A 12,934-nucleotide genomic window follows, 5' to 3' on the forward strand; every position below is an offset into this window, starting at 1 on the left:
AACAGACCAATCAGTTGGTCTGTTCCAACGTTGGGTGACCGCCCGATGCTTGCGTTATGTGGTTGCGCAAATTTGACGTCAGGAGATTGGAATAGAAACATATTGGAATAGTTTTACGTTATAAGGCCCAAGGTGTGAACAACTTTAGTGGTAGGTGGTAGAATAGTGATTGGGCATGCGTGGTTCGGAATTTGGTCCGAAATTCTTTTTGCCGGAGCCACGTCCTACGCTGTACGCCGGATGTTATTGAGTGAGAACTCGGACACTACTTTGAAAACGTGCGGTGTATACAATGCTTCGTTTTTCGTATATGTTATCGTCCTGATGGAATTGTGTCGTGATTGTGACTCAGTGTTCGCATCGTCTCTTGTTGAAATAAATTTCGGCTAAACGCACACCGGACGCGGGACGCCGGACGCCGACGGCTGATTTTCTGCGACCCTTAACGCTTTCGCGTTTAGAAAGGACAACACGTTGATATATAATCTTCTCTGGCCTTCGAAGCTCGCGCAAATGTATACCTGCCTCAGAGGAAGAAAATTAGTGCTTGCTTTCAAGTGATAAGTCGCGGTGTACATAGAAAATACATATTACAAACAGCTGCTCCGTGTATACACGACGGCTGACGCTGCGCCACTGAGCGTACATGTGTGAAGCGACAGTAATATGAACGCCGCATTGACATCGCTCCCCTGCCAGTCTCGCATGTGCGGTCTGAACAGTCGATCGAACGACAAGATCATAGCATCGAACTCACAGGTTGGATGTATGGCTTTTTTAAAGCGAAGCTTTCTGTAGAAGAGATAGAAGTGAAGCATAGCCGAGGTATTGGTTGTGGTGGTAACAACATTATTGACAATCCGGCAAATTCGTGGCCTGGGCTTAGGCCGTCCCCGAGGAGATCCGGATATCCTGTCTTCTCGCCGCCTCACGGACTTGCTGGATGGCCCATAGTTGATTTTCGAGGTTTGAGCTGCGCAACGCAGCCGTCCATCGCGCCGCAACTTCATCTGGGGAAACTGCATTGTCTCTTCATATAACCTCACATTCCCAGAGAATGTGTCTAAGAGATGCGTGAGCCCTGCCGCATAGTTTGCAGTTATCGTCTGAGTAGATGTCCGGATATATCCTCCTGAGATGGACGGTGTTGGGGAAGGTTTTTGTTTGTAGCTGCCTTCAGTCTACCGTTTGGGCCCTGTCGAGTTTGGGGTTAGGGGGCGGATAAACACGCCTTGAGTTTTGATAAAATTTTGCAATATCACAGTACCTGGTCATTCTGTCCCTCTCTGTCCATGCCTCCGTTGGATTTCCAACCCCAAGAGAGGATCCTTCTTCGCGGGCGCGGAATGTGAGACCTCGCACTACGCGGTGGACCTCCTCGTTGAGGTTGGGTACGGGGGTGTCGGGGGACGTGTGAGCTGGGAACCATATAATGTGTCGTTCCTCCGTCTCCTCGGAGGTGACATAGTTCGCGTTGGCTTTGAGTATAGCCTCAGCCTTCGGCGAAATTCTGCCTTGTGCATATTTTCTGACCGCCGTCTGCGAGTCACTGATTACGTATCTACAACTGGGGTTAACGATGGCTAGGGCTATCGCCACCCCTTCCGCTACCTCGAGGTTTTTGACACGTGTGCTACAAGAACTGACAAATTGTTTGTCGGTATTCTGGACGACCGCTGCAAAAGCACGTCGATCCTCGTATTCTGCAGTGTCTACGTACAGCGCTTCCTTGTCCCTACCGAAGGCTTGTATAGTAAATAGCCTTGACTCTACTCTCTCTTCGACCCTGATTGAATTCGGGGCTCATGTTCTTGGGTATATTAGCCACCTGCAGCTTTTCCCTGATCGCGCTTGGGAGGGATGTCTTGTCGCCGTGCTGCTTGTGATAACTTATCCCGAGTTTGTCCAGGATGCTCCTGCCCGTTCGTGTCTTCGTTAGTCTCTCGAGTTGCGAGATTTGGTGTGCCTCAATTAACTCATCAAGCGTGTTGTGGACGCCCAGCTGTAGCAGAAGTTCCGTGCTGGTGCTGTCTGGAAGGCCCAGTGCCATCTTGTGTGCTCTTCTAATGAGGGTGTTCAGTTTTACATATTCGGCCGCGTACCGGTTGTGGTAGGCGGCCACATAGGTAATGTGGCTAATAACGAAGGAGTGTGTGAGTCTGACGACGTTGGCCTTCTTCATACCCTGATGTCTGTTGGTGATTCTTCTGATGAGCCTCATCGTGTTCGTGATCTTAGTCTCCAAATGCCTGACCGTTTCTCCGTTGTTGCCGTTCGATTCTATGATGAGTCCGAGCGGCTTAATCTGCTTCACCCTGGGTATTTCTTGTCCGTCTTTGTTGTGCATATTAAACCGAAGCTTCCTTTTACGGTGCATCAGCGTGATTTGCTGCTTATGTTTTTTTACATGATTTGTGAACGGTTGCATAAATATAAACATTGCGTGAGGTTATCGTTGCGACCTTTGTTGGACATAAACACCAACATTGCATAGGATTACGCGTTCCTTATGATGAAAGTAAGGACACTTGTATGCCCATCGCCTTTCGTTGTATGTCATTTAATCAACCGCTTCGCTTTACATAAATTCCAACGCCTCCCAACGGAACGTGCTGCTCAGCTTGTTCGTGCAAGCATTTGCTCTGCAAATATATATATATATATATATATATATATATATATATATATATATATATATATATATATATATATATATATATATATATATATATATATATATATATATATATATATATATATGTGTGTGTGTGTGTGTGTGTGTGCGTGTGTGTGTGTGTTGTGTGTGTGTGTGTGTGTGTTAAATTCGTGGAGGGCTGACTTAAAACTTATGTAGAAGAAAACTAGTCTTATATAGAACAGATTTATAAAAAATCTCCGAAGGCTACCCATGCTAACTGTCGCAGATGTAGGGGTAGGTGCATCTTAATATGGTTTCATATCTCTTTTCATTGCAGATAGTTTTTGTCATCCCTTGGCACGTCATTCTTTGTACGACCACGGTTTGCGTAAACGCTGCTGGCATCGGTCGCGCGGCATTTTGCCATTTCTATTTCCTTTAACGCTGGCTGAAGCGCAGCTAGTCATCTACCCCGAGGGAATGACCGCGGCAGCGTTTTATGACCAACAATCAAGCCGCCCGTGCCAATCGAACGCCGAACATGCAGCTGTCAGCTGGCCCACCGGAGGCCTGAACGCGAACTTGCAGGAAAGGAACCGAAGGACCAATGAAACCTATATCAATAGAAACGAACAAAAAGATGTTGAAGCGTGTGGACGTGTAAGTTTTGTGGAATCTGTTTGCGCTCATTGTTCCGATCTGACTTCTACATTTAAAAAATAAATAAATAAGACAGAAGAGGCGATAGGCGACGGAGCTTCTCAGGGGTCTAGCTGCCAGAACCGGCTTGATGGCTTCGAGACCACCCGAGGTCAATGACGCCTCCAGCACAGAATGCCCGGGAGATAGTTAGCGGTAACAAAGTACTCAAGCGCAGCTGTAGTTTAGGTTTACTGGGTCATTCGGAACGCCCCGAAGCATCCTGCACGTGGCCGTGTGAACGCCCGGCTAACGTTTTCCAGGTACGCGTGCGGGTTGTTCCAAGAGGGACCCGCAAAGTATACTGTTTCGCGAAAAGAGGCAACGTAACTGTTGACTGCACTGCAGTGCTTTTTTTCTTTATTTCTCTGCGTGTGTGACACGTACGTGGGTGAAGCCTTGGGGTGTACGCGTTTCTCGAGCGCATATATAGCCGAATTTTCGGAGAACATTTCGATATTGGAAGGTGTTTATTCTGATAATAATAGTTCTCGAAAAAAATTAATTGGCCGTTTAGGGTGTCGACGAACAGCGTCAGTGACGGGAGTGCGTGTGCAAAACGCGGGAACGCAGGTTGGATTACTTTACACACATGCACAGGCCCGGCAGCGCCCTCGTATACCTTCGAATTCGCCTGGCTTCGAACTTTCGCACGCCTACGCCTTTAGAGTTCGAATCAATCAATCAATCAATCAATCAATCAATCAATCAATCAATCAATCAATCAATCAATCAATCAATCAATCAATCAATCAATCTTCTTACGTCCCTAGGAACAACCGGAGGTCTAAACACTGGCACACAGAAAAATAAAAAATAAAAAATGGGTGAAAAGGTAACACAACTACAACCAAAAGTTATGGTGAAAGAAAGATGTAAAAGAATAGAATTATAAGAAAATCGGGTGTGCTGTATCAGGTACGCCGTTGTAATGAGGTGCGTGAAACGTCTTGTGCGTGAAACGTCTTGTGTGTGCTTCAGAGGCTGTTTATTCACGCATTAGGAAGCTTACATGCTTAGCTTACTTTTCAGCTAATCTGGGGGTGTTATGGTCTAACTTCGCAATCGCGCTTGCTCGCAGTGAGCCCGTTTGCTTCGCAGAGAGTGTTTGTCTCAACTTGCCACGTTTGCGCCCCGCATCGAGACGGACACGTTCGTCCGTGATCGGTTGATCTCTGCCTTGCTTCCCGAGTCTCTACACGCGATTTCTGAACCCCATACGCGTCGAACCCAGGGGCGCCATAGCCGAGCAAACGTGAAATTTCTGCAACAAATTGCACACTTGTACGCCTTGTAACTACTGATGAGCACGAGTTTCAGTTTGAGGAAGTACACCTTCTATATGCTATACGCGGCCACTCCCGCTGCTCCCGCTCGGATGGACAAACGCATTGCCGAGCTGCGCCTTTCTGAACGTCGCGCTCCGATTCCGTCCTGCATGCGTGGCTAAGGTCCTTAGAGAGAGAAAAGAATTATCTAGGGGAATTTATCTTGATGTGGCGTGACAACAGCGCCACCTGCGCATGCAACACATGTATGATCGAGTGCCAAAGTAAAGCGCATGAGACTTATTCACGCATTAGAAAGCTTACATGCTTATGATACAGCTAGTGGGGGCCCTATATTGGGGTCGAGCTCCACCACTGGAAAAGCTGGCGCTACCGTCGGCGTGACGTGGTATGAGGGATCACGTCGACGCAGCGGATGCAGCGGCCGCGGGAGGTTTTCCCGCTTCGGGTGTCTGCTTGACAACAATTAAAAGCGCTGTAATGTGTAGTGGCTGCCTACGAGGCTACATTTAGCTCGTATTGCGTCGTGTATGGCGTGACAACGGCGTCGTTTGTGCACTCGACACTTGCATGATCGAGCAATGCCGTGTATACCCTCTGCACAACGATACCAAAGTAAGGCGCGTGGTTGGGTAGTACTTGTGCAAACGTTACTATATATAGTAAAACACGTTTTCGTTACATTCGGCTTTAGGAGTTGCGACCCACCTCTTACCCAAGTGAAAGTCGTTTCACGTCGATACACTGCATGTATCATAGACGGTCAAGAACGTTTACTATATAACGCATTTGATATCCGGCATCTAATGTTGCACGTAAATGACACATTAAATGGAACTTATAAATATCTATCAACTTAGTTTCCCGACACTTGTTTTGAAAGAAGGCATGGTGTTTCGATGGTGCAAAAAAAAAAAGAACTTTATCTGCATGATATGATTGTTGGCATCAACGTAAGCCCATTAGATCTTTTGGAGAAGTCCTTCAGTGATTATTAAATGCAGGGCAGCGGATATCAAAAGACAATTTTACTCGACAAGATATATATATATATATATATATATATATATATATATATATATATATATATATATATATATATATATATATATGTATATGTATATGAACGGGATGCGAAAGGCAGGGAGGTTAACCGGATAAGATTCCGGTTCGACTACTCTAGTGGGGGAAGGGGAAATGAAAGAGGAAACAACAGCGATGAGAAAAAGCAAAGAAACGAAAAAAAAAGGTAGGGAAGATCGTGAACGTCCATGACTATTACAGTCTCTCCAATATCATAAGAAGCAACAAACACTGACACCAAGGACAACATAGGGGAAATTACTTGTGTTTAATAAGTGAAATAAAGAAGCGATAAATTAATGGAAATTAAAGTGGACGAAAAAACAACTTGCCGCCGGTGGGAACCGAACCCACAACAAACAACCTTCGTATTTTTATTAGTAATATCATAAGAAGCCAATAAACACTGACACCAAGGACAACATAGGGGAAATTACTTGTGCTTAATAAATGAAATAAAGAAACGATAAATTAATGGAAATTAAAGTGGATGAAAAAACAACTTGCCGCAGGTGGTAACCGAACCCGAAGTTTGTGGGTTCGGTTCCCACCTGCGGCAAGTTGCAAGAGAGAGAGAGAGCTGATACCTTGAATCGAGGGCTGAAATTTCCTCAGGCATGCATGGACCTTCCGTGAGCAGTGGCTTGTTTAATCTATTCTAGATTAGGACCTCGTTATTCAAATAAAACACTTGAAACCCAGCAATGATGTCATTGGTGCGTTTTATTTGAAAGAGGAGGTTAAAGAAAATTACGGGGTTTTACGTGCCAAAACCACAATCTGATTATGAGGCACGACGTAGTGGGGCAATTCGGGATAATTTTGACCTCCACCTGGGGTTCCTTCACGTGAACCCAAATCTAAGTTCACTGGTGTTTTCGCCTTTTGTCCCCATCGAACTGCGACCGCCTTGGCCGCGATTCGATCCCGCGATCTAATGCTTACCTGTGCAACACCATAGCCAGTATAAGCAACCACGGTGGAATTAAATTCCATTAACCGATGGTCGAAGGGTTTGAACTCGTGCTCTCAGATAAATAAATAAATAAATAAATAAATAAATAAATAAATAAATAAATAAATGCAACGCTTCAAACTCCACGACTGATATATCGATGAATATTGTAAAGTGCTACTTATAATGGCGCTTAGAGTGGACAAAACCAGCAGCTGAGATTTGATGACCTGAATAAAAGTTCTGCAATCACCAGTCAAACCACAAGCCTTCTTCCTCTACTTTTTTTCTTTAATGCAGAAAAGTCAGTTGAACAGCGCCCATTTCTGGAGTGTGCCCAGGAAGATCATTATTTGCACTACGTGCCGGACTTCGGTCTTTCGTCTTTGTCAAGTAGCCGGAAGGTTGCCCTGAGCAACCCCTCCTTCCCGCCCTCTCACCTTGAGTGAAGAACAACAATAACGCCAAAAGAAAAATGCCCCGTGATACTCGTGTGCCCTTACGTAACGGCGGTATATGTAATACAGCCTGTACACCTTCAGAGACAAATAATATAGTTCTCAGAATGCTATTCTCAAACCTGGTTACGTTTTTTTTTTTTCTAGATGCACTAAATTTTTATAAATTGCTTGTGGCTGATAGCACAATTCTAACCCCGGATCTAAATCACTTGATTAGGTGAGCATCACTTCTACGAGATATCGAAATGGTTAATTGAATGATTAACATAAATGGGCTAACTAACTTTTAAATTAATCGCTTTCAGGCGCATACGTGATCTACAAGTTGTCGCTTGTGAGTACGCAAAGCATATCCAGTTGGAACGAATTTTGAGGATGGCACCGGTTTTGACATATGAGCCGTCAAACTTGGGGTAAAAATACAGTGCTGTTTCTCTTACCTTTTATAAGAACACGTGGTTTTATGCACTGAAGCACAAAAGTAACTGGAACGCCGATGCATTTCGTCGCACACTGAAAATTAATATGTCGAAATTGTTGTCCACTTTGCAACCAGAAGTAATTAATTTTTTAAAAAACTTTTTTGGCTCTTAGTTATCTAGCAGTATATAGAATATAAGTGCATCTCTCTTTTTCCTTCGCGCGCTCATCCTACAGTCAATTTGCCCGTGCGTAATTTTTTTTTTCTTTAGCGCACGTAATTGTGCTAGCAAATATGCACCATCCAGCCCACCAGATGTCATTTGTACTTCTGGTTCTGGCACGTAAAACTTCGAAATTTATTTTAATTTTTGTTCTCTGCTTCTATAACAATTCTTATACATAGCCGCTGGTGCATAGTATACTCAGTGTCAGGCACTATCAATGTCAGTATCAATATCAGACGCAATATCATTATTATCAGCCATCACTTATCACCAGCCAAGTAGCGTTTTCCCCGTTCCTCCGAAAGAGGATCTAACGCTAAATAACACCCAACTAACTGATATGTAGTTGTTTACTTTATCTGGACAATATATATATATATATATATATATATATATATATATATATATATATATATATATATATATATATATATATATATATATATATATATATATATATGCATGACCCGGACACGCACGTATTTTAGTAAAGTAACGTGTCTTGTATGATTACGGCAGCGATGATTTCATCACTTTTAAACGCGCATTTTGGTCCGTAAAGGTATTTCAATTGCAATCGAACACAGTTTGCTGCTGGTGTGTTGCACATGCTCGTCGGATAAAGAATCTGTAAATGCCGGAATTGAAACTGTGGACAACCAGGGCCCGCATTTTGTAACCTTCAATTTCATTCCCTTTTTCTTATCGCGCCTAGCATCAAGTGGCGATGCCAGATGTAATGAGGCCGCGACGGCGGGCGAGAAGGACCAAATAATGAAAAATGAAATGGGTCACTAGAAAATGCGGCCCCAGATGCCAAACACACATGTTAGTGCCTCACGCCCAATTTTTGTTCGCCAGCACTTGCTGCGTGACACCATTCAAATTGTTATTCACTGTTTAGATCGGTTTTGCTGCTACAGGAACGCCATGCACGTTTATTGGATAACGAATGCGTTTTTAACTTTCCAGTTAAGCCTTGCCGAACATGATAAAAGAGAATGTTATACATGATATACAGCGTTTTGCAAGTGAAGTGCTTCGAGGGAGTAGCCTGCTTGTGGAATGCAACAGAAGTTGCGCGTTGGCCGTACCGAAACCGAAACCGTCTTCTGCGTGCCCCGCGCACGACTTGCTGGACCGGTTGTCGGCAGTGCCATCGCGGCAGACACTAGCGGAGGCTACGTCGTCAGTTCAGAAACTTTTTAACTTTATTGCTTGCGGGTTGGCATACCTAAAACAAAGGGAGTCTGCTTCAGCCGTGCCGCTGGTCGCCGCGCGCGGTGACAGGACATTAACCTAAGCTCTATAAATTCTTATTACCGCCGCCGAACAACTGCCGCTAGCGTCCAACCAACTTTCTCCGCTGAAGCTCCCAACTCTGCTCGGGACGTTGCCTCCGAAGGGAAAGAAAAAAAAAAGAAAATATCGCACAACTTGACGTAAGTGAGAGTCCTAACTTCTCGAAGTAACCGGCTGCCTGTTGGATGAGACGAACGAACGATTGTGTGCCCGGGTTGGTTTTTTACCGTGTGCGATCGCTTAGAACCTTGTTGCATGAGATTTGATAGCTTCGCGTCGATCGTAGGAGGTAGTGGCGAGCTATTTTGAAACGGGTACTGACAAGGCAGTCGCAGCGATCTGCCGCGACGAGAAAAAAGTTGGCGAACGACTTTCTTTTCGCTTTGTCTGCTTGGACCCCTTGGAAGAACTCGCATGTTATGTCGCCTGTATGCTAACAGTGAATACTGGTGCCTGCGTTGCCAAAGTTCATCGCCGTTTAATGAGGTATTTATCGTGTTCCTCAGTGGCGCTCTTTCTGGCCTCTCTGCTGTGTCATGACGCCCTGGCCGTTGACACCAGCGATTTCTTTGTTTTTGTTTTAGTTGATGCTTGATGTCTCGCTGTAAGCGCGTTCATAAGCGGCGAGGGTTGACAGGTGAACGTAATTTCTGTCGATCGAGTACCGCGTATGTTTTCTATTCCTTTCTGTAGCTGTTTCCTACACTTGTTGGCGGCCGCCTCTAGTAACTGCACCGTGCGCTTGTCTGATGTGAAGATCTGCTTTGCGCAAACTTCGCGTGAACGCTCCGTTACAATGGAATCTGCGTGTAAATTCGTTGCGGACGCTTAATTACTGTAGTTCCCGACTAACGCAGTACCACGTAGTTCACAGAAAGCGTATTTCAAAGCGTCAATTAACAAGTTAACCAAGGAGGTTGTCGCACCCCGCATACGGTACATATCAATTAGCTGCTTTCTCCTCGTTTATTTTACGTATGGTATGTCAGTAATTTAGTGTGTTACCGGTACGCCTATGTAATAAGAATCCTTGTTGTCTCTGTCATCGATGCATGTTACCGTCAAGGAAAAAGAGACGCTGCTGTGATTGGAAAGTTCCTTTTCTTTAAGCTGAGCATGGGGTCTGCAGATTCCGTTCTAAGCTTATCACCTTAGGGAAGGACAGTTTAGTACGACCAAACATTTATTTGACTTTGACAATCTACTGTTAACTTTTCCTTATGGTGTTTAGGTAACGCTAAACGTGGGGGCACCTAGATGATGCGTATCGTCTTAGGGAAAGTAGCCTTGTACGATCGCATTTTGAGTACACCGATTTCCTGCAATCTTTCCCTTGGTGTGTTTAGATAAAGCTAAAATTATGGTAAACTACTCTTTCGAAGGTTGTGCCCATGTGTGTCTTTCCACTTGTTTTATTTCTTCTTTCTTTATTGCTGGCAAGTTGCCTTCGTGCTTTTTCTGGCGATTGCATTTTTTCTGTAGCACTCGAGTTCTTATTTCTCGGTTGTTGAAAAAGAGGAGTAGGCGTACTTAAGCTGTGTGCACCAACCTGTCACACGAGTTCATGTTCTCGCTCCTTCCCCTTGTCTCGCAGGGTTTCTTCCGAAGGAGCATCCAGAAGCAAATTGAATACCGGTGCCTACGGGATGGCAAGTGCCTGGTGATCCGGTTAAATCGTAACCGTTGCCAGTACTGTCGCTTCAAGAAATGCTTGGCTGTGGGCATGTCTAGAGACTGTGAGTGCTTTCTTTTTTAAATTATCTTTGAAGTGCTTATGTGTTTTCCTATGCTTGACTGTGGACATGTCTAGAGACTGTGAGTGCTTTCTTTTTTTTAATTATCCTTGAAGTGCTTGTGTTTTCCTAGCCTCTCTGAGCAAGCTCGTCAATTTAATTGAGGATATCTTAACTTCTCTTAAAATGATGCAAAGGATGACATTAAAGGGACACTGAAGAAAAACACCAGATCAGTTTAGGCTGACAAAGTATTCTTTCATAATTCTGTATTTCTTAACTTTGCAAGCGGTTGTTTAAGGCCAAACTTCCATTTCTTTGATTTTACACTGAAACCTCTCTACTGGAACCTTATTGTAGCATCATGGAGCATTTTTTTGTATTTAAGCCATTATGACACAGTAAAGGTTTCCAAAATTTGTTAAGGTCAGTCTTTGTCTCCTTTAGAATACAGTGTAGTCCATCCTTACCTCTAAAGAATTATGGCAAATCCGATACACTTGCTGAAAGCAATATTAAGCGAAGCTTTCCTGAACTGTTTAAAATAAATTCTGTGCAAAGAAACGCATGATGCATGCAAATTAAACAGGTCCAACCTACATGTTGGTATGTATGCAATGCCAAGCATTTGTGAACCGGTTAATTAAATGCCTTATAACTGATGCATAAAATTGTCTTTGTTTCAATCCAATGCAACATGTAATATCATGCAATATTTATGTTTACGCACCACAGAGGTACCAACTTTATTGCCATGCAAAGTTTACGCACTAGGCCGTTCATATGCTAAGCCAAAATGCAAACAGAAGTTCATGTGGATGCACAATGTGATACGAAGCAGAAATTTCACCAAGGATGAAGGCAATGCTTGATGTTTGTTGAAGGAAGAATGGTGAGGAGAGGTGTAAGCAGAGAGAAACTCAAAACATATGTAGACACTTTTCAGGCTTCCATGTCTTCTTGTCTCACAGTGACATATACCCAGTGGCCCAAGCATGGGTGAAGCCAAACCTAAGAAATATACGAAAATTAAAGAAGCCATTCAATATCATGCACTATTTCATTAAGAGGTGTGCTTTAAAAATATCTATGAGCTAACATTATACTTGCAGATTTTATGCATTAGTTTATTGTTTGAAAATGCAGAACATAGGTGCACTCACTGGTGTTACATTGATCAAAGAAATATACTATACAAGCCAGAGCATGTAGCCCAAATGGAGAAAATCAATATTATGGGCTATTCCATTAAGTCGTCTGTGCTATGAGTCTACATTCTATGTATAAGTTTTGTGTTGTGATGCATTGTTTGATTATGCAAAACAGATGCACTGACTCGCACTACATTGTTGGTCAACATGCAGTAGATATAAATACTGGTGCCAGTATATATATCCACAGACATATCCTGTAAGATACGAACCTACAAACACAAAACCGAGGTGGGCCAAACCAAAAAGAAAATTGGCTAGGCCTGAAGAGATGCTGTCGAAAGTCTACGGCGTCACAGCCTTTTGCAGTGCAGGAACTTCAAGGCGGCACCAGCCTTTTGTTCTTGCATATTTTCTAGCTTATTGAGTCTCCTCTCATGGTAAAATATATCACTTTCTACAGAGAGTAGGGGCTAGATTACCAGAAAAAAACATATAAAAGCAAAGAGCTATGATGTCTAAAATCCATGCAACATCACAGGTTGTGTAAACGTCTGTCCAATGACAGCTGATTTTAGTTGCTTAATTATAAATAGGGTCCAGTGTTTTTGGTTCAAACCAATAAAAACTGAAAAAGAACGTATGCTGCTACTTTTCCAGAATTTAGCTGTAACAGAAAACAGCCACTAAAAGCAGATTTACAAAGACCTAAGACTGTGATAGGCTTGCAGCTGCGAACCTACATGCGCTCGAATGCAAAAAGCCTGGTCAAGCCATGCGTCAGCCCTACCCACCAAACATGCACACATGTGTCTGCCACTCAAGCAATCTTCCTTTTTTTGTTACTCTGTCACAGGGCTTCCATATGAAACCCAAATAAAATGTCTGTTACTTATTAACAAAACGTTGGCATCCTTTCTTGTGACAGGAATCTACTACCGAACCAGACGAAATGTCAAACTATCAATACCATTTC

At 43.6% G+C, this 12,934-nt stretch overlaps 1 protein-coding gene across 2 annotated transcripts in view; it reads left to right on the forward strand.

The window, feature by feature from the left end:
* Nucleotides 1-12,934, forward strand: part of Eip78C (Ecdysone-induced protein 78C) — a 122,549-nt gene that overhangs the window by 81,892 nt on the left and 27,723 nt on the right. Inside the window, exons 1-2 of one of the 2 annotated variants that reach the window (XM_075689087.1) lie at nucleotides 9,297-9,560; nucleotides 10,669-10,810. In XM_075689087.1, the coding sequence (XP_075545202.1) occupies nucleotides 9,489-9,560; nucleotides 10,669-10,810 (214 nt within the window). In that variant the 5' untranslated portion in view covers nucleotides 9,297-9,488. Of the gene's footprint in view, nucleotides 1-9,296; nucleotides 9,561-10,668; nucleotides 10,811-12,934 lie in introns of those variants that run through there. The other variant, XM_075689086.1, reaches the window with a different exon arrangement.

Source organism: Dermacentor variabilis, chromosome 4 (assembly GCF_050947875.1).
Source record: "Dermacentor variabilis isolate Ectoservices chromosome 4, ASM5094787v1, whole genome shotgun sequence".
In the NCBI taxonomy this organism is placed as follows: domain Eukaryota; kingdom Metazoa; phylum Arthropoda; class Arachnida; order Ixodida; family Ixodidae; genus Dermacentor; species Dermacentor variabilis.